Source organism: Elaeis guineensis, chromosome 1, assembly GCF_000442705.2.
Source record: "Elaeis guineensis isolate ETL-2024a chromosome 1, EG11, whole genome shotgun sequence".
In the NCBI taxonomy this organism is placed as follows: Eukaryota; Viridiplantae; Streptophyta; class Magnoliopsida; order Arecales; family Arecaceae; genus Elaeis; species Elaeis guineensis.
Genome location: NC_025993.2, coordinates 164,049,195 through 164,073,786, shown reverse-complemented (window position 1 = coordinate 164,073,786; position 24,592 = coordinate 164,049,195). Strand labels below are relative to the sequence as shown.

At 37.1% G+C, this 24,592-nt stretch overlaps 3 protein-coding genes across 8 annotated transcripts; all 3 read left to right on the top strand.

Annotated features, from left to right (window-relative positions):
- The first annotated feature begins 2,534 nt into the window (after window positions 1–2,534).
- Window positions 2,535–8,252, top strand: LOC105039520 (ubiquitin-conjugating enzyme E2 8). Of its 3 annotated transcripts, none has more exons than XM_010915697.4 (3): window positions 2,535–2,581; window positions 5,635–5,855; window positions 7,740–8,252. In XM_010915697.4, exons 2-3 carry the CDS (start codon window positions 5,640–5,642, stop codon window positions 7,968–7,970), a joined length of 447 nt encoding a protein of 148 aa, XP_010913999.1. In that variant the 5' UTR covers window positions 2,535–2,581; window positions 5,635–5,639; the 3' UTR covers window positions 7,971–8,252. The 3 variants fall into 3 exon arrangements, with proteins under 3 accessions (XP_010913999.1, XP_010913997.1, XP_010913998.1); XM_010915695.3 differs by lacking the exon at window positions 2,535–2,581 and adding an exon at window positions 2,688–2,845; XM_010915696.4 differs by lacking the exon at window positions 2,535–2,581 and adding an exon at window positions 2,688–2,845 and having other exon boundaries at window positions 5,632–5,855.
- A 6,410-nt stretch (window positions 8,253–14,662) lies between these two features.
- On the top strand, window positions 14,663–21,968 carry LOC105039518 (uncharacterized). Of its 4 annotated transcripts, XM_073246692.1 has the most exons (8): window positions 14,665–15,318; window positions 18,174–18,272; window positions 18,422–18,523; window positions 18,758–18,886; window positions 19,606–19,746; window positions 19,832–20,167; window positions 20,684–20,939; window positions 21,426–21,968. In XM_073246692.1, the coding sequence occupies exons 1-8, from the start codon at window positions 14,830–14,832 to the stop codon at window positions 21,443–21,445; spliced, it is 1,572 nt and encodes a 523-aa protein (XP_073102793.1). In that variant the 5' UTR covers window positions 14,665–14,829; the 3' UTR covers window positions 21,446–21,968. The 4 variants fall into 4 exon arrangements, with proteins under 4 accessions (XP_073102794.1, XP_073102793.1, XP_073102776.1 ...); XM_073246693.1 differs by lacking the exon at window positions 21,426–21,968 and having other exon boundaries at window positions 14,663–15,318; window positions 18,210–18,272; window positions 20,684–21,168; XM_073246675.1 differs by lacking the exon at window positions 21,426–21,968 and having other exon boundaries at window positions 14,666–15,318; window positions 20,684–21,168.
- LOC105039517 (chlorophyll a-b binding protein 8, chloroplastic) lies at window positions 21,824–23,430 on the top strand. Its single transcript, XM_010915687.3, has 3 exons — window positions 21,824–22,050; window positions 22,435–22,496; window positions 22,608–23,430. Exons 1-3 carry the CDS (start codon window positions 21,904–21,906, stop codon window positions 23,221–23,223), a joined length of 825 nt encoding a protein of 274 aa, XP_010913989.1. The 5' UTR covers window positions 21,824–21,903; the 3' UTR covers window positions 23,224–23,430.
- The last annotated feature ends 1,162 nt before the right edge of the window (window positions 23,431–24,592 follow it).

Genomic DNA, 24,592 nt, shown 5'->3' with positions numbered 1-24,592 from the left:
CTATGTCATCCATCTAGTCTTGTTCTCAGCTAGGAAAGGCCTGTGAGGATGTCGGCATCCTGGACTTATCGGGCCAGGTTTTCCTGGTTTGGGCCTTGTGCCTTTGTTGCTATAACGGGCTACATATGCCCCAAGGTAGGTCGGTTGTTAGTTATGTGGGCTTTGTGTGCTTGTGCTCTGTGTGGACTGGGGTATTTGGTTGCAGGTACCAGGTGTTTCCACATTTGATGCTCATAGGGTGTCTCATGAGGTTGGTATGTAGGCTGTAGCTCTTTTTCTAATTATTGCTCTGATTGCTGGTCTACAGAGAGGCACTCCAGAGACCATGATTTCATGGAGAACCAGGTTTCTGACAATATCATTTTGGCTGCTATTAGTAAAATGTCATTTGTTTTTGTTGATACTTGAAAGTAAATTTACTCAGGAAATGGCGAGATTAACTAGTGGCTATTAGAGTTATGACTGCTATATGACACCATTATGATGGTAACTTTGTACACAAAACGATTTTTTTGCAGCATAGGTTTCATAAAACCATGGAAACCGCTGTTACGAGAACGTTGGTTGGTCTCATAGCGCGGCCTTTTTTGGATTCAGGAGCCTGAAAGGCTGAAACGGTCAACCGTGGCAGTCGCCGCCCGACTGATTTGTTCGTGGAAGCTGTCCGCTGGATGTACCTAAACAGCACTGAAGTCGACACGGGTCACAGGCCGAGGACATGAAGGTTCGAAAGTAAAGCAACTGGGGATAATTTCGGTAGAAGAATATTGTCGCTCACGCTTCGGAAGCCTTCTGCGTTGCCAATGAGACATCGCCACCTCCATTTCTTACAATAGATTAATGGCGGGCGGTTACGAGACAGCACGCCTCTGAAGATCACTGGAATAAGCCCCAACACAAAACCCAAGTCGATTATTGGTTAATTTATTTTGGACTTGTGGATCGGCAGTTATGGGGGCGCCGAGTTCTTAGTTTGGACTTATTTTAAGGGTGTGCTCTATTTTTACAAAGGAAAGCGCTTCTCGGGTCCCTTCATCCACTCTTTGGTCACGTGACCTCCTGGTCGTTTTGGATCCCGTCACCGGTGGGAAATCGTCCTAATGCCCGGCTGGAACTTGGAGATCCTCTGGGCTCTAGCAGTCCTGAAAGGAACATTTAGGTCAAGAGTTGTAATCATCGATGGAAATTCTAATCATATGTGTGTGTATATGTATCAGCACACAGATAACATACTGTAAAATAAAGTGTTTGCAATTTATCAACAACAGTTCATAGAAAATGTTGAGGGAATGTTAGAGTGGGCCAATAATACAAAGGGATTGAAAGATATCCAACCCATTAAGTCTGTGCCAGTACATCTCAGCCGTACAAATAATCGATTATAATTCGCTCGTCCAAACTCGATAATTTCAACTAAAGACTATCAGATCTTTGATCGGCCAGTGTTGATCCGATCCTTGATCGGTCAGTATCTTTGATCGATCCCTCATTGAGCGGTTGTCCATAATTTAGTCTTAATTCCTACTCGACCAACATATAGTTCCGACTCATCATCGGCCAACATCGAGTCCTGGTTGGTCTAAACCAATCAAATCAAAATTCAAAAAATTGATACTAATTAGATAATAACTGTCAGAAAATAGATAAGACAATCATGATCTCCATGATGCGGAAATCTCTGAAATGGTTGATGTATTATGCAAAATCTATCTTAAATCTCGTATAATCATGTCAGTCCATCTGCCAACCATAGCTCCGACCTCCATCTATAAAAAGAGACAAAATGAGGAATCTCAGGTAGGCAATTTTTTTAAGCCTCACGCTCCTCTATCTTGATTCTACTAGCTGATTTGAGCGTCGGAGAGCCTCCGTTGGAACACTTTACGATTTATACTTTTTACAGGTACACCATCCAGAGATCTTGTTTCACACCTGCAACTTTAACGAATACGGCATCAACGAATTTTGGTACTAACAAAAATAAAGGGTTCGGATCTTTGCGGTGGTTGAAAAATAACAATAGTGACAGATAAATATGGGAGGATTAGTTAAATAATTTACTATGCATGATTTTTCAACACATATGCTTAATATTCCATTAGACTTCTTCAATGTAATATAATTTTATTAAAAAATAATATAATTTTTATAAATAAATAAATTTTGATGAATCTATAGTTTGGACTTTTGTATTTAAGTGTTATAACCAAAGGAAAATATGTTCCCTACTTCTACCTCCCATATATAAGGAACAACAAAAAGACAACAACAATGATGAAGACAGTACAACTACCATGTAACTCTTGAAAAAAAAAAAAGAAAAAAAGGGCCAATAGATAAACATATCAATTAGGAAGGTTTCCCTCTCGTGATATTGCTAAGTTAGAATACTGGTATTTTGCTACAATTGTGCAGCTTTACCTAATGATCGCCACAGTGACCACGTAGCAACCATTTACTTGGGCAGTACATGTTAGTCTATAAGCGCGAATCAGTGCAAGCGGCGGTCTTCCTGCGTTCATGGGTCACAGGAGGCACTTCATGTGAAGCAAACGTCTAACATCCCCGTCCTTGCAGGGAGGTGACCGGATCCACGTCTTCCTCTACTAACAGCAACGCCATCGCTTTTCTTTTCCTTTTTTTTTAAAAAAAAGAAAATTATTCTCCGTTGCTCGCCGTTATTTCTTAGTGTCTTTTTTTATTTTTTATTTTTCCAATCATTGTCCGTTCTTCGCCGTTCCATTCTTAGCGCTCTCTCTGTCACAGAGAGAGAATTCACACCCACACACAGAAAGAGGGCTCTTCGTCCAATAGGGCTTTCATCTCGATCGATATCTTCCCATTTGTAAGCAGATCTCTCCTTTTATCCAAGCTCAACCCTCGTTGTTTCGGATCTGTTGCTATCACGCATCCTGCATGTTTTTTCCCCTTTTTTTGTATGTCTTTTTGACTGGTTTCCTAATTCTAGATCAAAAGACGAGGTTATAATTGGATCAGGACGAGATCCGGTGATATTTGATTGAAATGATGTGGGTTTCATTTGGATCTTAGGGAGATTCTGGTGTCGATATAAAGAATCTAGTTTTTTGTTATTATGTTCTCTTTTTCTTTTTGGTTCTTATTATTGCGATAGAATTTAAGACTATCTGTTGTTTGAGATTGATTTCTTTTGAAATTTTTGATGACTATATTTCGTTTGAGATCGATTTGTTTGGAAATTCTTGATCATTTATGATCCTTTTTTTCTTTGCAACTTTTTTCCTCCTTTTTCCATTGACTTTCGTTGATCTAGGTCTTGTTTAATGGTATGGGTGAAATCATTTAGCCTTTCATTAGGTTCGGTGCGCTTTCCAGATTTCGATTTGATTTATAATGTTTTATTTGGATCTCTAAGTTTTTCCCTTTCTTTTGATCTCTGTCGAGGTCTCATATTTATTCCAGTCAAATTTAGAGTACGTTCTTCAACAAAAGCCCTATTTTTGGAAGAAGAATAAAAGCCCCTTTCAATTGATGCTAAATTTCTAGATTTTAGATTCTCAGCCATTGCCTTTTCTGATCTATTTCGTTTATAGTGTAACTTTGGATGCTCAAAAGCTGCTTCGATTTGGGTTATCAATTTTTTCCGTTGTGATGATTATATGTAATGCGAGTGCAGTGGAAACATATAAATGTTTATTCCAAATCTAATGGCCTGTACATCCTGAGATGTTTCCAATATTACCTTTTGTTTACACGTAAAGAGTTAGAGATGAATGAGAAGGTTTAGAAAAAAAGGAGCTGATGTGGAGAATGCTATTTTTGGAAGGTGATGATGGTCTCGCCCTCCATTGGTAACACAAGGGCAAATTGATGATATAAAGGAAGGGAGACCAGTTGCTCTATATGGATAACCCAAAAGTATAAAAGGGAGCATGTGCATATAGCAATGGTAGTTGGAAATTTAGGTTACATATGACCCTTCTATAGTTCTGCCTATATATGGTTAGAATCACGAATATAATATTTAGCAACAATGATCCCGATGATGAGGATGGAGGAAGATTTTTAGATCATGTGCTGCAAAATCCAATGACAGTCACTATTTTTTTTGCGGTCTTCAATTTGGCCAAGGAAGACTTGAGAAGGGGACTAGGATGACTTGAATAGAACAAGCTCTAAAAGATGTGATAATATCGCTGTGATGAAACATTGTCTCTAGAATCAATGGCATGCTTACATATAATAGGCATCATGTAAAGCAGACATGATTTGTTTGAGATTTGACATTTGAGCAGACAGTAGTTTTGCAACTGTTAGATTTTGCTAGATTGGCTTAGAAAATCAGCAAGCAATGGTTGTCATAAGTGTATGATTTAGAGTGCCTTAGCATTGCAACAGTTGTTTATGCCATTCAAACAGATAAATTATTCTATATTAAAAGACCAACTACTAAGTGATGATTAAGGGATTATTGCTTGATGCATAGGTAACATTTCTAGAAAACATGTGAAATTTTGTTTTGGGGCTTTTTGTTCTTGTTGTGAATTATGATGGACATTGTGGATCATTGATTCAGATATCTAACTATGCACCGACCATCGGGATTAGTGATGTTAATTTGCAAATGCTGAAATCCTTGCATATGATTTAAACTCACATGTGTATATCTTATTAATAAAGAAAGTCTTCTTATGGTAATGTATGTTTTCTATAATTTCTTAACAAATTAATAAGCTTTTAAACTTTAGCAGTCTTGTTCCTGTGATAAAAGGGTTTCTCCAGAAGTGCAATGACTTAATTTTTGCAGAGCACTAACTCTTTTCATATTCCATGTGCAATGTGTGCATGCTCATATTTTCTCATCTTGTGCATTTACATGCAAGATTTTAAATCCCGTGAGATAGGACTGTCCCGATTCTTTTATGAAACGGGACGCGCCACTGTCCTGCCCCATTCCGACACTTGGGACAGAGGATTTCCCAAGGCGTCCTGATCGGGACACTAGCGGGACGGCCCTGTCCCAACGCGTGGGATGGTACCTTTTCCTGTAATTCCACAGGACGTCCCGTTGGGATCTGAATCCTTATTTACATGTATGTGTGTTCTATTCATGTATGTGTATATTTGCATGCAGAGATGGATGGGAAATGACAATGAATGTTTGCCAAAGCTAGCAAGTCCATAACTTGTTGATGTCTTCTCACTTGAGAAATGAGATAAATGGACCTGATTGAAGGACCATAATACACATATGATCTTGACTAACCAACAATTTGCAAGAGCACTCTTCATTTGTGGTTGAGAGGCCAAAGCATAGAGTATCTGAGTGAAGTCTTTCATTGATTAGGAAAGTGAATGAGTTGAGCATTTAAATTGCTGAAAACAACCTTGTAGAATTGTGGAGAACAACCATTTAACATTTCACTCCTATCTCCTTTCTTTTCTACTGATCAGTGTGTGTGACATATTGTGTACCAAATTGATCATTTCATTTGTAATGATTCACCATCTAGTTTTCATCAGATATGTCTCCTTTTTAGGTGTTCTTGAAAGTTTCATGCTTGGGTCATCCACTGCATATTTTCTGATATCTTCTTTATGATAACATTTTTAAAGATATTTACCATTTTGCTTTATTTCTTTTTGAATCAGCAGGCATTATGGCTAGCAAACGAATTCAAAAGGAACTTCTAGATTTGCAAAAAGATCCTCCAACATCATGCAGTGCTGGACCTGTTGGGGAGGATCTATTCCATTGGCAGGCAACAATTATGGGTCCTGCTGAAAGCCCTTTTTCAGGAGGGGTCTTCTTTGTGAAAATTCATTTCCCTCCTGACTATCCATTCAAGCCTCCCAAGGTCAACTTCCAGACCAAGGTACAAGGATTCCTGCATCTATGTGTTTTTGCCTTTTCTATTACTAATTTTTTATTTGACTGCTGATATATCCTGTTGTAATGTCTGCCTTATGAGATGATTTTGGAAGGTTGTGGTCCTGTGAATTGTTGTCTATATGTTATTATTATTTTTTTAATTTTTTTTTATTTTATTTTATAGACAAACTAGATGGTTAAATATTTCAAACTGTTGGAGTGAGATATTTTCTTGTTATTAAACAGATTATTTTTTATAATTTAATAGAAATGGCTTAGATGCATAATTTTGCTCATAAATGACTTGAACTGTGTCTAAGGTGGCATATATGGCTGGAAATATCTCAAGTAAGATTTCTGGTTGTTAATTTGCCTGTTCAGGGAGTTTGTTTATGGATAGTTGATGTTGGACAGCAGGAGGTTAGGGCTACCTACATGCAATAATGGACCTTGAGGCAATGGATTAGAGTTACGAAGGACTTTATTGCTTGCAGTCCAGGTTCGGAGATTAGGATAGTCAATAAGAAAACTTGAATTTTAAGGTAATGGTTGTTCAAAAGGATGTCTATTTAGGGTGTCCTATATGTGGGAAGATGAATCAAATCCCAATCCATAGCTCTCTCAGGTAAATCAAATATAATCAGTAATCAGATTAACTTAAATAATGTACACAGAAGTTTGTAGATAGCAATATGATCTATTCAAAGCCCAAAATAAGGGATAAACAGCAGATTTATGAGACAAAGAAGAAGAAGATTGAGAGAGAGAGAGAGAGAGAGAAGGAATAAGTGGGAGAAAATACAGAGACGAGGAGAGGGGAGGAGAGTAAGAGGAAACATGGGGGCCGAACTTGGCCTTGAATCTTCAATTCCTTTCACCATAAAATACGGGCATAGAAGCCTTTTGTCGGACACACTTTATAAAGACTCTCAAACTTGACCCACAATTTCATGAATTCTAGTCCTTCTAGGACTCTTTAAAAAGCTAGAAATAAATCCCTCAAAAAAAAAAATTCAAAACAAAAAAAATTTTGACTCCTTAAGTCCTAACAGCCCATGGGTACTGTAGCATCACTATGTATGTTACAGTAACATGAATAATAACTGGCCCTTCAACTAAATCGATCATTTTTGCAACTCTTAAAGTTATGGACTTAATGATCTTATGATACGGCCTTGATTGGCTATTATTGGACTTAAAAAAAACCCTAATTATTTCAATTTAAAAGCCTACAATTAAAGAACATTAAATTAACAAAGTTCAGTTTATTGAATGTGATGCAATTCAATCGCACATCATTTGCTTTTGCTGTATAGATCTCGTCCTTGAGATCTTTTTCCAGAAGCTTGATCCTCCTTCAAGTTTTTATGATTTTATGGTGGAGGCCAGTCAAATGGAGATGATTGGCAAGTAGAAGTTTATACATGCAATGCAAATAAATGGCTGCATCTTGCTGCCAAATGAGTTGATTAATAGACTTGATACTGGATATTGGACTGACTATTTCTCAGTTAACTTTTAAATGACCTTAAACAAATAACACAATAAGATTACAGCAATAACTGGCGTACGCTGTCTTTATTTGCTTGTTCCTGAATGATACTTTTCTAAAAAGGTGGATATTGTTCTCTTTGATGATGGAGTTTATAAAACTTCTCAGTTAAACAAATATTCATTTGATTGTGTGATAAATTGAACTTCGGGTAATGGATGGTAAAATCCTTGTTAAATTCAGGCCACTTTCAGAGTATGCATAATATTTGCTTGAATGTCTTTACAAATTATACTGGTACTTGCAATCAAAATCTGCTTCTTGTTTGAATCTCTTGGAAGAAACTTTTCTGCTTTTTGATGTTAAGATGTTGACTTCCTGCATTGGGCTGTGAAGGTTTATCACCCAAATATCAACTCCAATGGCAGCATCTGCCTTGACATCCTCAAGGAGCAGTGGAGCCCTGCCCTGACCATCTCAAAGGTTCTCTTGTCAATCTGCTCTCTCCTCACAGACCCCAACCCCGATGATCCCCTTGTCCCTGAGATTGCCCACATATACAAGACTCAGAGGTCCCGCTATGAGGAGACTGCCAGAGCATGGACCCAGAAGTATGCCATGGGCTGACATCCTCCAATCTGGAAATAAAATTGCGAGGTAAATGAACATCATGTTGTGAGAACTAGGACAAACTAGTTTCTTATCTTGTGATGTCTAAGATGGCTTTGCCAGATGAAAAGAAGTTAGCACTGCATGTGTGTTTCTGTATAATACCGTGGAATTGGATTACTGTGGTATATATGAATTTTGTATGTGGTTCTGTTCCATACTTTAAGTACATCTGGCATGTCGTGCAGGTATTTCTTTGCTTCAAAGCATTACGTATATATATATCTTAGCTATCTGTCATGATTCTTGACTCTCCAATCTTCTTGGTATTTCTTTCATTTGACTTGCTCAGCTTTTGTGGATTGCATTAGTTTTATTGATTAGACCTGGTTGCAGGTTATCGACTCACCTTGAAAATTCTGTTTGTTTTAACATAGATTGATTTATAAGATTTAGTTGTTTTACAACATTGCTCTCTATCTAGTCCTCCAAAATACTGATATTTCTTTATCTACTGTTTAAATGACGGAGATTCCAAGTGTACAAGCTTCTTTATTGCTTCCATGGGAAATTATTAAGAGTCAGAGATTGGTAGAGAGACTTCAGTATGTATAATTGCAATCTTTTTAAACTCTGCCTTCTCCATGTCAAAAGGAAAAAGTATTATAAATATGAATGGGAAGACATGGAAAGTGGACAAATATAGGAAAAAGTGACCAAGCGTGGAGAGTCAAAGAAAGATCCCAAGGACTTGAAATTTATAGTCGGTTTCGAGTTAAGCGAGGAAATTAGAAAGGGATAGTCGGTTTCCAGTTAAGCGAGGAAATTAGAAAGGGAAGAAAACAAAGGATTATGTCAGAATGAGAGGAAAAAAAAAAAAGAAACAGCGCCTTGAAGTCAAAACCTTACCAGATTTCTATAAACCTTCTTTTCCAACGTTCATGTAGGGACGTTGGATGGTTTGGAAGAACTTTCGGTGCAGACGATGATCAGACTTCCATTTTAATGCCCAAGCAGTTGGCTAAGCGATCAGGCGCAACTAAGGCTTGGCAGGTTGAAACATTAAATTAATCTCTATACTGGATGATATCAGTACAGAATTCGGTACTAAGATGGCGTATCTTGTTATAGAGTCTTTGTCATGGTGCATGATAAATTTTGGATTTTTTTTAACCCACTTGTAAGCTTATAGGCCAAGCTTGTCAGTTGAACCACTTTTGGATGTATTATATTGATAGTTTATAGAACAAAATTCATTTATCATGCAACAATGTCATAAAGTTGAACCCAAAATAATTAGAAATCGATCACATGGACGAGGAAGAAGATCACTAATAGCTTAGAACATGCAGTTGCTAAGACTCGGGTACATGGGGAAGTGGAAATCGTTTTAAAGCAGCAATGTTTGTCTGACCGTGTATCAATCTTTTTTAGCTGGGAAAATGATCATCATGTATTTTGATCGCAATATATGACAGACGGTCAAATAAGAGCGTAGTTTTTCTCACTAGTCTCTCCTTAAATTTAGGCTAGGATAGTTTTATTTCTCTTAGGGGATTTCCTTCACATCCATTAGTATGATATCAAGAAAGAAATTGCGGTCGCCATATGTTGCGGTGTACGCTGGTTTCCTCGGCCTAAATTTAAAACGGGTAATCTTCCGAATCTATTCTAGAATCTTAAGCTTTCTAAAGAAGAAGGTTTTTGTGTTTATCAATCCAACAAACCGAAAACAAGAAGTAAAAATGTTTACTTTTTGGAAGAAAGGAGCTTTTTTAGAAAAATGAGTAGATAACTAGACCGAGCAGTGTGGAGAAATACAAGTTGGCGGGAGGCTAGTAGAAAATTTGATCCGACGAACTCTACGCCTTCCGAACCCAGGAAACGGATTTCTTCCTCCCATCGTATGTTAGACATTTTACAATACCTCGGGTTTCAGGGTATGTATGTATTGCAACTTGAGCTGGGAGCCGCCCTAGGCAGTGCGCCATAGACCTGAGCGCATGGGACGTTGCTCACGCTAGGGGTGCAATAGAAGCTTGATTGAGGTTGGACCTCATGGCAGGGTTCGAAACCAGTTTCTAGCTTTATTTTAAAGGGTGTTTGCAATTGGAACTGAAATCGATTGAAATTCTAAGCGTTAGCCTCGTGATTGAAATTGGAATTGATTTCGGAATTGGAAAGAAAGTTTGTATCCTTAAGAGAGAATAAGAATTGAATTTTAGATAGATTGAACTATTTTCATTTTTATCTGAAATCGAAATGGAGCTTCTCCCAATCAAACGATTGAAACAGAAATCACCTATCCCTATTCTGATTTCAAAATCCAACTTCCTCCAACCAAACATCCTTTAAGATCAAACTTGATTTGTTTACAATTAATTATTGAAAAATTAATTTTATATTGAGCCAAACATAAGCTTAATTAATCAGCTTTATAATCTTCTCAAATCAAGCTTCAAGCTTGAATCAAAGCTGTCAAGTTCCTTTCAAGCTTGCTTCTTTGCCTACTTAAGTATTTAATTCTTTCAAAGAATGGAAAATAATAATAAAAATACTAATCGAAGTCATGTTCAAAGGGTTGATAACCATATTTTCTATATTCATGGGTATATATGTATATGTATGTATGTATGAATGAATATATGTGTATGTGTATTTGTAAATATGTATGTATGTATGGTCGTTCTTGATTGAGGTGGGTCGTTTTTCAGGTTAGCTTGAAATTAAATCCAATCCTCTTCTGTTGGTCCGTCTTGGTCGGTTCCGAGTAGAAGTTGGGGTTTGTTTTACCATTCAAAACCCTCAGGCTACCTAGTAACAAGAAATTTGGGGTTCAATTCTTGATTAGTGAAATCTCAAATATCCAATTACCAAAAAAAAAAAAAAACCTCAAATATCTGGAATTATAGCATGGATCTCTCTCTCCCTCTCTCAATGTTTCTATATAATATACCATCATAAAATATGCTATGGGACTCCACCAATCCAATTAGTCACCGAGTTGGTCTTTTTGGTACATGCGGGCGCGTCATGATGTGGCCAACCTCTCTCGAATCGCGTCGACTCACTTGATGAACCTCCAACATGGCTCGCTGCGATGCCCTTCTACGGACCTGTGCAGACTGGGTTCGGGATTTTTCTGTAGCCTGTCCCTGTTTGGGTCTGGATTATCTGGGATCTCCCACCTTGCACTCAAATTTAAAATTTAAACAAAAGGCTCTACCAACTTCTTAAAGCACAGTTTGTACGGTAGGGACATTTGGCGCCATCAGATGACCGCGACCGGAAACCGAGGCCACGTGGTCGAACAGCCACTGCTTTGCCCTCCTGAGCTCCAAGTCGATCGAATCTTTAGCCCGCAGATATCCCTTTCAAATTTCCCGCGACACCCGGTTTCCGCCGAACACCCACAACTTTTCATAATATAACAAAACCACCCTTCCCAACTTCCATCTTTTCTTCATGCACCTCTCTCTAATTTAGGTTTTCGTTTTGGCTTTTGACGTGCGAAGGCTGGGCTTGACCTATTAACACCCCAAATTGTTTTGCGAGCAAGTCCCTTTGAAGTTCTAATGTCGTGGTTTGGACGAGTTGATGCCTGTTTGGTACGCTGAGATTATTATTTCAGTTAGGGCTGGTGAGGATTCGGGGAGCAGGCAGTGGGCCTGCTAAATGCGCCGAAGATAAAACGGATGGTGGATATAATTATTAATAATTGCAATGCGATCATTAGAGGCACTTCTTAACAGTGAAGATGATGATGATGATAGCAACCACCTGCAGCTACCGCCCTGTTTGTTAGTCTGATTACCTTGAGTGAGCTTACCATCTGATTCTGATTCTGATTCTTTTTTAAGTTTCCATGTGTGGAAGGGTGCTGGAAGCAAGACACTCGTGAGATTTAAACAGAGCCATGTATGAGGCTGGCAACTTTGGTTGGAGCCAAGAACGACCATGATCTAACCAAAGTTAAGATAATCTATGTTGATTGAATTAAATAAGATAAATGCCACTCACAAATGCTAGAATACATGCAAACACAGTAACATAACTAACCCTTAAATTCTTCCAAAGAAGAAACCACTTGGTATCGAGCTTTCTCGCTGCTCCTGTATAACAAGCTATATATGATAATTAGTTTTGAGCCCGTGCATTACGCATGAATTTTAGGTCACATAATTGATCATTTTTAAAAAAATTATTTATGAATAACATATAATGTTCGTTCCAAATTTCTGATGTCAATCCATATACTCAACTATATATATAAGTGGATTTTAATTGCAAGAGTACAATAACATCATGCTTTCATAATAAAATTTAATATATATAAGTGGACTTTAATACAATCTTTTAATAACATATGTTGTCATTCAATATTTGAAGGATCGTTAGATAGGATAGTCAAGATATGTAGCATATTGAAGATTAATTGTGATCTAGATGGCATTCATAGATAAGAAGTTGCTGCTTACGTGGACAGCTTTGATTATTATTTGATCTCTCAATTTTTGCTTTCATATATATATATATATATATATATATATATATATATTAGATTTTATGTAGGTAATAGGAAAGTGTCAGGTGAGTTTTTTTAAAGAAAGAAACTTACTTTTAAGGGAAGATTTTGATATAAACTAAATCAATTAACAAAGAAAAATATTTCAATAATTACCTTTTGCAATTATTTGGAAATGTTTAATCACTTGGTTTGACAACTATGTTCAATATAACATACAAAATTTTGTAATCTAATATAGTATACTATATAAATCCAATTGATTAGGATATGAAATAAGGTAAGTATATGATGTTTTTTTATAATGAGTTTTTTTAAAGAAAGAAACTTACTTTTAAGGGGAGATTTTGATATAAACTAAATCAATTAACAAAGAAAAATATTTCAATAATTACCTTTTGCAATTATTTGGAAATGTTTAATCACTTGGTTTGACAACTATGTTCAATATAACATACAAAATTTTGTAATCTAATATAGTTTACTTTATAAATCCAATTGATTAGGATATGAAATAAGGTAAGTATATGATGTTTTTTTATAAAACATATTTTTTCACATATACTATCATTATTGTGCAATGATATTTTAGTTTGTAATGCAAAAAGTGTCCTACAAAATGCGTAGACCAACATGTGGAATCTACTTCCTTTACGCAAAAAGAAAGTATTATTCAGAATTATTTGATTAATCACTTTTGTATCAGATTAGGCATAATTATTTTTTGTATATGGAGGAAAAATTAGAGTAGCAGCTAAAAGTCACAGTAAGATAGCATCTCTTTTCCTCGTTGCTAGCAAGGATGAAGGTATTTTAAATAAAAATAGCTCTTTGTGATAGTTCTTATTCATACTATGCTCCTCACAAATTTCACTTATTCATATTACTTAATTTCTCACATAACTAAACACATTTAATCCATTTAAATACATATAGTTTGATACATGTAACATATTTAGCATACATGCAGTTGTGCGAAAGAACAATGGATGTTGAACTTAAACATGCTACGAATTTTTTATTTAATAAAAAATAAATAAATAGATAAAAATATAAAAAGAACTATAAATTACAGAACAATATAATGTTAAGAATTGAGGAGGATCTTAATAAGAATTTAAAAGTTTTGAGGTGTGAACTATCATTATACTTAAAGTGATATTTGCTCCATTATAGTTGCTATAAGATTGATGGTAAATCACTTATAGGATATAACAAAGTCTCAGAAATTTGCAGACCGTAACTTTTGAAGGTTTATTTTTAAAATTTTTTTATTTTTTTATTCATCTAATTTAATATAAGATAGAATAAAAAAAATAATAAAAATTTGATTCATATTTTACCACCTGCAGATGATATTATATATAAAAATAGAACATGCCTGTTGCATCCGTTCAATTTAACAGTCATGTCAATTCAACATAAAAGTTATATACTTTTGGAAACAGACATGCTTGTTTTATCAACAGTCACAATAAAAAAAATATTTTGATAAATCAAAAATAAATATCAGTTAACTGTCAAATGTCAAGTGCCAAATTTTTGATTATTTAAATATTATATATATAATATTTTAATGACTTTTTGAAAGAAAATGTGAACTTTCCTCTAAAATTTCTACCATATTTTTTTAAGTATACCACTAGTTTAAATATATACAAAATATTTTTCTTTCTTGTAATCTTTTGATGTGGGATTATTCACTTATCTTTTCAATATTAATATTACAAACTATCAAAAATAATAATAACTACCAAGTATATTACATCATGCATACGATGGACCATGAGATCTCCTTAAGAGCAAAACAAAGCAAAATCTCTGCTAAATGTGTGGGCAAATTTTGATTGCCTTGGAAGGCTTGCAATGCAACCGCACTGACGGCGACCTTCAGCTCTGCAGGCGGTGACCATAAACGACACTCGTCCATTTGAACGTTGTCTGAATTGACTCCTGCATTTAAGACCGCCCCTCTTCTGATGGCATCCTCGCAATTTCCTCCAGAATTCTGGCCCTTTACTCCTTGAAATTTTCCACTAAAATTATAACCGATAACTACACTCCATTTAAAAAATGCACATCATTGCTCTTCCTAGTCTCTCCAAAAAGGCTAGTAACGGGAGGAGCGAATCTATGCAATAAAAGAGTGCATATATCTATTTTGTAATAATTTTATACGTTAAAAATCCCGAAATCTTCGGCCTCTCCGCCCTCTCTCTCGCTCTCGCGAACACGGAATCCCTCGTTTCTTCTCTCTTGACCTAAAAAACCCCTAAAAAATTTCCGATTCCCACACTTCTGCCTCGATCACAGGCCTTGTAACGCCGATTGATCCTCCGATTACCGCCGGCGATGGCGACGGCGGCCTTCAGATCGACCTCGAGGCGGTCCGCCGTAGGCGGCGGCGGTGCCGAGGACGCAGGGTCCTCCAACCGCAGCGCGGGCCACCGCCGGTCGAGGAGCCTCAGCCACTACTCCGGCCGGTTTCCGCCGCCACCGCCGCCAGAGTCCGACGAGTTCTCCACACCGAGGGGCAGGTTCGTCAACAAGGTGAGGGGGTCCGGCTTCCCTGAGATCAGCCTCGATGATCTTGCCGACGAGTTCTTTCGGGCGAGGGCGGAGTCGGATGAGGAGGAGGGAAGCAGGTCGGCGGGCCGCCGGTCCGATCGCCGGAGTTCAGTCGCTAGCTATAGGATGGAGACGGAGTCTTCTCGCCGGCGGGGAAGGTCGGCGTCGAGGCCTCCTGACCGGAGTTCTGTGAACGGGAAACCCACCTCTGGTGGTAACTCGAGACGGCAGCGATCCGTGTCGGTAGCTCGGCATCGGTGTAGTGATTCGGAGGTACCTTTGCTCTTATCTTGACATAGAACCCTAAATTAATTCCTAAATGTCCATTTAATTCTGAGATAATTCCTAAATGTCCATTTGACATAGAACACTTGGGAGCGGGATAAGGCTGGTTTAACCCGTTTAACACCGTCTATCCCTGAGATAATTCCTAAATGCCCATTTTATCTACCCCTAGATGCGATCCCCGACAGTTCCGTGAAACTAGGCATATTAGGGATAGATTCATACCAGGAGAGCTGTAACTTTGGGTTAAGCAGGTGATGCGGGAGTGCGGGAAAAAGTGGGAGAATTAATTTAAAAAAATAATCAAACCGCCCTCAGAATGTTGTTTCTATTGATATACTATATTAATTTATTACTATATTTATAAAAATAATCATTATGGCTATAATTTTAACTATTGATGTTTTATATAGTATGATGTAATATAATATTTATAATAATATAATATTTATTAATATCAATATTATATTAATATTATCTATATTAAGGTAATATTTGTTTATTAACAATTTAACATGGTTATATCAATATATTAGATTAAAATCAGTATACAAAAAATAATCAAAATAATTAAATTGATCGTCCAGGACCTTTTCCCATTAGTTTCAGCAAAACTGAGTGAAACTACTGAAGCTAGTTACATTTACCTTAAACTAACCAAATTAGTTTGTAGGTCAATTTGGCATGGTGAATCGACCACAGACGTTCGGGTACTAATTAAATTGAGCATTTATGACCTTTTCCCATTAGTTTTAGCAAAACCGAGTGAAACCACTGAAACTGCTCACCTATACTTGAAGCTAACTGAAACAAGTTTGTGGGGTCAATTTTGCTTGGTTTGACTGAAATCAGCCTATTTCAATAGAAATATTTTGGTTCCCATGGAAACTTTATCCCTTCTTAAAGTATATTAGCGTATCTAGGAAATGAGCTAACACCAACATGCATCTATGTAAAATGCAATATCAATGAAAAAAAAGAGAACTTTGGATTAGATTAACATCTATTATAAATTTATATTGATGTGTGTTTTTTTTTTAAGCCTTTTGAATTGAAATGCAGTGGTTAGTATGTGTATTAGACTGTATTAGTGTCTCTAGAAAGCAATCTAAAATAAGATAACATATTGTATTTTCAAATAGGAAAATACATGCACCCATTTAAATACCTTGGATGTCTCTGTTACAAAGGAGGTATATAGAATATTACCTAGACACTTGGCACAGGTACCAAGTGTCGAAGTGTGCTCAAGTATCGGACATGGCAACCTCCAAAAATCTAGATATACAGACATGGCATATAATGCACTAACGACACCAATCCAATTATATAAATTATATGTTTATTTTGATCATGCTTAACGATACTAGTTTTAATGCTTGTATCGGTACCATGGTGGTACAATGTCGGTGTAGGCTGGTCGTGATATCAACACACAATAAATTCCCTGTGCCAAGTATCTATTTGCTACCGGTATTTGTCTGGTACAACAAACCATGGACTTTTGATGCTTATCCAAAAAGTAGAAACCAGAAAGGAGATGGAGTGTCTCTTACAAACTAATTAATAGAATAACCATGTGTGTGTAAGTTGCTTTTGAGTTCTTTGTTTAAGATTACTCGAGATTTGTTAAAATACTTAAATTGATCAATTGATCATGATAGTTTTATACTAAAACATATTGACACCATTTAAAGTGTCCATATAATTATGATAATTTTATATTGAAAATATTAGAATGCTTTGCTTAGTGTCCATATAACCTTGATAGCTTTATACTAAAAACATAAGGACAATTTGCTTGGAGCATACAGAACACAAAAAATTTAGGCACTTTGTTTGAAGTGTCCATATAACCTTGGTGATTAATATTAAAAATATAAGGACAATTTGCTTAAAGTGTCTAGCATTGAAACTCAGGGTTCCTTGCACAACACTAAAAAAATATGCCAAGTGTCAGACACTTTTTGCTGACATCAGCAGGCACTTTACAATGGAGTACCTATTTGTGTTGTGTCATCCATGTCTGCATGTCCAAAAGTATTGTCTTCCCGCAACCTGAAAAATGCAGTGTCTAAATAGCATTCTGTGTGACATTCAGTGTCGGTATCTGATTTGATCATATTATATGGTATGGCATGCTTTGGTCTCCATTAACTTGTGGAACACTATCAACAATTTATTTTTCACTTCATAAGGGGGTCTTGCATTGCTAAGAGCTTTTGTGCCATGAACATGACCTGTCCTCATCTCTGCACTTTTAGAAACTGTTTTGCAGTTCATCGCAAATCTGCATTTGGTATGAGAGATTTTAGGATCTGGCCACCAGTTGATGGTTCCGATGTATAGATTTTCATTGTTCCTGTAGAAGATAATAATTAGAAAGGTTAATTATTTTATTTTATTTAGTACAAAATGACTTGGACCTTTGTGACAATATCATCACTCAAACCAAATGGAGAAGTATTGGCAGTGTTAGCTCCCAGTGGCCTTCATCACAAAACCTAACAAATGCATGTCATGCTTTGAGAAGATCTATGAGTCAAAAAGATTTCTTTGAGTCACATGAAAGATTCTATTATCAAATTTTATGATTGTTATGCATGTTCCCCTTATTGGAGGTGTGATGACTGTTGTATAAAAAGAATAATACAGTAGGAGATCAAATAAATAGTTGCAAAAGGATTGATTTTTCTTGAGTATAGCTTTTATTGGAATGTGTTGATACTGATTATCGCACCCTTTGTTTTTAGTGTTGGTTTGGTGAGAAGTAATCTTGAACAACTAGAAAAGTTTAATTTATGTGCCTTTCTTTTCTTCTCCTTCATTCATTTTTTTTCTAGAGCCACTCTTCTTCACTAACTGATGATGAAGCACAGGAAGTTCGTTCAAGTAAAAGTGGGACTGAGAAAACAATTCGGGCAGTTTATGCCCAGGAAAAGGTCAGTTTTACTGGTTGAGACCAACGGTCTGAATGAGATAATGTTCGATATCTGCAGTAATTTCCTAAGGGATAGAGTTCCATCAGTTAGTCGAATTTATTCAGTTCAGCCTGCGCATCTAACATCTGTGGCTTCCATTGCATATTCAGTTGGAACATCCCACTGGGGATGGGGAAGGGACTGGATTATATGAAGCCATGCGCAAAGAAGTGAGACATGCAGTAGAAGAGATCAGGACAGAGCTCGAGAAGGTTTTGTGTTCTTACTGAATTCATGTCTCAATTTTCATTATTTGACTAAATTTTTGTCCATCTTGTCATTAGCTGTGGCTATTTCTATCCCCAAATAGTTGGAGAGGCTTGTTATTATTATAATCATTTATTATAGTTTGTGGATGTCTTATAATCGTTTTCATTTCATCATTATCTTCATAATAAGAAAGATATGAAATATACTGTACTTTCCTATACTAACCGAACTTGTAGTTTACGCAGGTCATGACAAAAACGGAACCCTCAACAATTCTCAGTGACAATGAGAAACAGGCAAATAGTTCCAACATTATCCAAGTTATTGCTGATATCAGAAGGAATTACACCACCAAATTGGAACAGGCATGATTTAGGAGAATCCTTTTTGATGCTTGTGACAATGGAGTATTTGGTTATGTTTTGCAATAGAATGCATGGTTAATTCTGTTAACTCATGAAGGTGCAATAGTCTGTCTAATCTGTCATGCTGGTACATATCCCACTCTATGTATTACTTTTGAGAATGTGTCAGAAATGCATGGGAATGTGGGAAACAAGTGATGCTAGATGTGCACTATTTTTTTTTTTTAGCTCGCATCTTTTGTGTACTTTTTGTTTTCCAAAAGCATCTTTTGGTTTCAGATTACATGTTTTCCGCTATTGATCACCTTCCTTCATTGCTTACCATACTGAGGATACCAAACAATCATTCTTCTATGAAGTTGAAGTCACCTAGGGTTAGTAAACCACTACACTTCATTTGGTCGTGTAGGTTGGTACTGAGGCTTCTCCATCAATCAATATTTGCCTCATTTGGGTTTGTTGCCTTTAATCTTTTCAGTCAAAATATCTTGCTTCGTTTGAGATGCCCTTTCTTTCTTGATCATCATATTTTGCTATAATGTGTTGTAGAATTTGATAATGTTATGTTCTTTTACACGACTTTTTTTTTTTTCAAATTGATGGCAAAAAAAGAAAGATAATGTTATGTTGAAAATTCAGATTAAATTATTCTAAACTTATAGCAGCTGCTTTTATAGTTTGCTGCATATTAAAATATATTTTTATTGCTTTATTTCCAGTCAGAGAAGCGGAAGCAAGAATTACTGGCAGAACTAGCAGCAGAGGAGCAGCATGGTCAGGAGCTTTCTAAAATTGTTAAAGAGTTTCTTCCTTCGTCAAAAGTAACTGCTGCTTCGGAAAGACCCTCTCGATCTAGAAGAGTAAGCTACCTCTTAAGCATCCTTTATAGTAAATTCATCTTTCCTTTTTTCATTGCAATACTATTTTTGGTTGAACATATATCAGAGGAGCAATGATAGAATAAGGGCGTCAAGACATCTGACTGAAGAGGCAGAAAGGTATTTTGAAGATTTTCTTTCAAATGTTGAAGATACAGACATGTCTTCCTTTGATGGAGAAAGAAGTGATGCAAGCTCAAAGATAAGAGACTTGATGGTGCATGATTATGTACCAGAAACATCGACAAGTTTGACAAAAGCTGCTTCACTGCCTGTTGAGGCAGATGGTGTTGTACTTCCTTGGTTGCAGTGGGAAACCAGTAATGATACATCTCCTTCACCATGCAAAACTAAGACAGAGTCGCCAGTGGCATCAGAAAATATTTTGCCTGCTTCAGCACAGGTTTTTTTTTTGTCCTTATTTTATTCTTGAGTATTTTTCCTTCTTTTGAACGTGATGGTGAAATCTGTTTCTTGGACAATAACCTTAGATATTTCAGATCGTGTAAGTCTCATGACTCATGAGACAGTAGGGCAATAAAATCTGGTGCTGAACTCCAAATGCATCTTGTTATTTGTAACAATTATATAATGTGCAATCTAACATATATTGGTAGATATGGTTTTGTGTGAGACTGGTATTTATTGGGACTCTCCTTTTCAATCTCCAAGTGCTGGCTTTCCAAGCATTACAATGTTTTATGTGTAATTATTTTTTTGAGAATTTATGTGTATGGTATTACCATGAATCAATTCATTCGGACATTTGCTCATTACTATCTTACATATTAACCATTATTTGTGCCGAGTCCCAATTTTTTGTTTTGTTTTGTTTTTTTTTTTTTTTTGAAGTATCCGATTCTCCTTGGCTGGTTGAATTGTGAGATAATGACTTCTCTATGACATGATTTTGTTTCAGGAAGCAAGTGCTGGATTTGATAGTGGGAAACTCATCAGAAGTAGTCTTGGGATTTGGAACCCTGAAGGAGATCCCGGCTCCTCTGTGCCTTGCAGAGACAAAAAGGGTGGCAGACCTGGAGATGTAGTAAACCACCTGAGCAGTTCCGATGGTAGAGCAAAAGGGTCTAATTTTGACATGGATGATTACCTGGCCTTGCAACGCAATGAAGATCTCCTCTTCGAAAGGCTGCGGCAGAGGCAGAGAATAGAATCAGGTAGCCTGATTTTATGTGGAAGAACCATACTATAGAGCTGGTTTGAGATTTAACTAAGTTTAGCTTTCTTTGTATCACGTAGAGTGTTGTATATAGACATTTGAATTGATCATCCGCCTAAAATGGTTGAGCGTTAAATGTCTGCTTTTCAAATCCAAGCTACCACCCCTGTTTAAATTTTTGTAACTGAACGTTGCTATCTTTTATAAAGGAGCATCAGTTCCTTAAATTTGCTAAATAAGGCTCGCAAACTGCATTGCATTAGAGTTTTGGCTTTGACATTATTGTCGTGGCCTTCGTCGTCTCAGTTCCATGATCGTCTATGCTGGAGTTGCTGGTAAGTTGGGCACAATTCTTACTCAGGTTTACAAGAGATTTTTGATGGCTTGGTTACATCTTTGTAATCCTTGAGTACTTGATCTTTGCAGCATTTGTTTGGAATCGAGGCTTAATGTAATGACGAATGGTCATATTTTAAATCTTTAGGTCTCCATCATATAATGTAGTTGGGGAAATTTGACGCCTTGTCATGAAGAGGGATCACCAATTGCATGGTTGATCTGGCTGCTCCCTTATTTGTGATAGATGTTCCGGTCTAAGGCCACGCTCCTTTGGGGCCACAAATTCTGCAAAAAAAATCAGCCCTCCAACCAGCGGCCCATCTAAGCAATCTCAGCCACTGGGTCACACTTCTCCACGTTGCGATGGAGCTTCAATCGAAGACCACAAACAAACCCCCCCTTATCTAGATACCCTTGCCATATGTCAGACATCTATTGGGCATCCAGATCAGGCACGATCTGGCGGGTATCCACCTCAAATCTAATTAAGATTTCTTGCTTCCTCTCTTTTGTTGGATTCTGTTCACAAAGATCAACACCGGAGGAGACATTCTATAATTTTGAGTGAAAACTTCTGTAGAGTAGGAAAGGAAAGGAACAGAGGGAGGACATACAAAAAGCCAATGGCAACCCAGACTCTTCTCTCATCAATGGAGGCTGGAAGACAACTTCTAGGAGGAAGGCCCCTTCAATCCACTCCCTCGCGATCTTTTGGGTCTCCAAGAAAGGCCTCCTTTGTTGTTAGAGCAGCCTCCACACCCCCAGCAAAGGTTTGTTTTCCCTAAGCAATCGACTCCTTGTTGCCCTCGGCAAAACATACATATATATGTTTTAACTAGCATAAGGTTTTATTATCATCCTCGCTTGATGGATGAGAGTTTTGAATCCGTTATCGTTTGAATAATGGGCTTCTTGTTAACAGATTACACATCCTAATTTTATATATATTATCATATATTCAAACATCTATCAAATTTTAGCAGTCTGATATCTATGTTGGGCCTCAGAAAACCAAGGATTCAATTTCTTTCGCATGTGACCGTAAGACTTTTTTTTTTATGAAACTTCATAAGACTTTAATACGAAGCGTGAAGACTTTCAGAGCTTTGAGGACCTTATCCACAGCTAATGTGAATTGCTTGATGCCTTCACAGCAAGGAGCAGACAGACAGCTATGGTTTGCATCCAAGCAGTCCCTCACCTACTTAGATGGAAGGTACTATATATATTTCCAAGCACTAGCTCTTCAAATAAACATTACCTGCATGGCTAGCAACTAGCATGTACAAGGCACACAACTCATGCTGCTTCTTTTCCACCATTGCAGCCTCCCCGGCGACTACGGCTTCGACCCGCTCGGCCTGTCGGACCCCGAGGGCACCGGTGGATTCATCGAGCCCAAATGGCTAGCCTATGGCGAGGTCATCAATGGAAGGTACGCCATGCTCGGTGCAGTTGGTGCAATTGCACCCGAGATCTTGGGCCAGCTCGGCCTAATTCCGGCGGAGACCGCCCTCCCGTGGTTCAAGACCGGAGTCATCCCCCCGGCAGGGACCTACAACTACTGGGCTGACCCCTACACCCTCTTTGTGTTTGAGATGGCCCTCATGGGGTTCGCCGAGCACCGGCGGTTCCAGGACTGGGCCAAGCCAGGCTCCATGGGGAAGCAGTACTTTCTGGGGCTTGAGAAGTACTTGGGTGGATCCGGGAACCCTATATACCCTGGAGGTCCCTTGTTCAACCCTCTGGGGTTTGGGAAGGATGAGAAGTCCATGAAAGACTTGAAGCTTAAGGAGGTGAAGAATGGGAGGTTGGCCATGCTGGCTATCGTGGGGTACTTTGTTCAGGCCCTGGCGACTGGGGTGGGGCCCTACCAGAATCTGTTGGACCACTTGGCTGACCCGGTCAACAACAACATCTTGACCAGCCTCAAGTTCCACTAAGATTACGGTTTTGGACTATTGGTCTGAGACTGGTGTTACTCTCTCTGTTTGCGTGGTGACATTTAATTTTGTGAAGGCTTTGTGAATGGTGTATCATTAGCTGCGGACATGTTGGAAAAACTGTAACCTATGTAGTTATGATCCTGATCTCTGTTAATTAATAAGTTGCAGAACTTGTGATTAAATGGAACTTTGGATTGGAGGATAGTGGTTGATGGCCCCTTTGGGTGAACTAGGAAGGTAATGCTTGCTAATTTTCTTACGATGATAAATAACATAGTTGCAGTGGATGCATTATTTAGGAAAATATATAAAAAATATATCATTCCATATTTTATTTATAGGCATCCATAGTTGATATTCTTCTCGAGTTTTATAATATTTTATTGTTTGACTCTCATGCATGTATCTTTTCTTTTTTAATTTAAAACATCTGATTTATCACACATACACACAGACATACACACCCCATTCAATTTCCACATTATTTGTTGATGGGCCCATTTGATCCATCGATCCCTTGCTTGTAATCCAAAAATCTGACATGATTTTTTCCTAAAATAGAGACAAACAAAACTACTTGAAAAATCCCTATCACCTGTATTCATAATTATGCATTATAAATCTACTAAGATGCATGAGTCTAGTGGTGATAGTGGACCGCATGATATATATTCAGATCTATTTTTATATCTGAATTTATCTGTATATGCATAGAAACTTGAGCATTCGACTGACATCCATATCTATATCAACCAAAGAAAAATAAATATAAATATAGATAGATAACTATCTGATTTATATCCAAATATTTGATTTTATTTATAATCTTATTTAATTTAATATAGTATTTATGAATTTTTAAAAAATATATATAACTATATTGACATGCTATTAATTTGATTTATCATCCACTTGATAATATTTTTGATTTTATGATCATAAAATTTAATTATCTAATCTATATCCATATTTATATTTATATTTTGATAAATCTGTATCTATTTAAACCAATATGAATATGAATTTACTAATGTTCGTATTCACATCTGCATTTACCAAACAACATGAACATAGATATGGATATCTAATTCGTATTTAATCCAATTTCAGCCCAGTGCTAGTCGATTGTGTACATGGTTTAGAGATAAATTCCCTTTGGCTACTATCGTGGGACTACAGAATCCTTTCAGGGTACGCCGAATGACTCAAATTATCAAGGTATCGGAAGCTTCCAGAGCTATTCCGTGGCATGCATCATGATCCACTGCACGAGCTAGTGTTGGTTTGATATTATCTAATCTATCATAGAGGAAAGGTTTTCAGTTAGGTGATCTCTCTTCTTCCACACTCTTGGCATGTGATGGTT

Bases quoted from the DNA above. Each gene is read 5' to 3' on its own strand.
- LOC105039520 (XM_010915697.4), top strand. From the start codon at position 5,640: ATGGCTAGCAAACGAATTCAAAAGGAACTTCTAGATTTGCAAAAAGAT. The intron at 5,856-7,739 runs GTACAAGGATTC...TGGGCTGTGAAG, and splicing joins AGGTCAACTTCCAGACCAAG to GTTTATCACCCAAATATCAA.
- LOC105039518 (XM_073246675.1), top strand. From the start codon at position 14,830: ATGGCGACGGCGGCCTTCAGATCGACCTCGAGGCGGTCCGCCGTAGGC. The intron at 18,524-18,757 runs GTTTTGTGTTCT...CCGAACTTGTAG, and splicing joins TCAGGACAGAGCTCGAGAAG to TTTACGCAGGTCATGACAAA. The intron at 18,887-19,605 runs GCATGATTTAGG...CTTTATTTCCAG, and splicing joins ACACCACCAAATTGGAACAG to TCAGAGAAGCGGAAGCAAGA.
- LOC105039517 (XM_010915687.3), top strand. From the start codon at position 21,904: ATGGCAACCCAGACTCTTCTCTCATCAATGGAGGCTGGAAGACAACTT. The intron at 22,051-22,434 runs GTTTGTTTTCCC...ATGCCTTCACAG, and splicing joins CCTCCACACCCCCAGCAAAG to CAAGGAGCAGACAGACAGCT. The intron at 22,497-22,607 runs GTACTATATATA...CCACCATTGCAG, and splicing joins CTCACCTACTTAGATGGAAG to CCTCCCCGGCGACTACGGCT.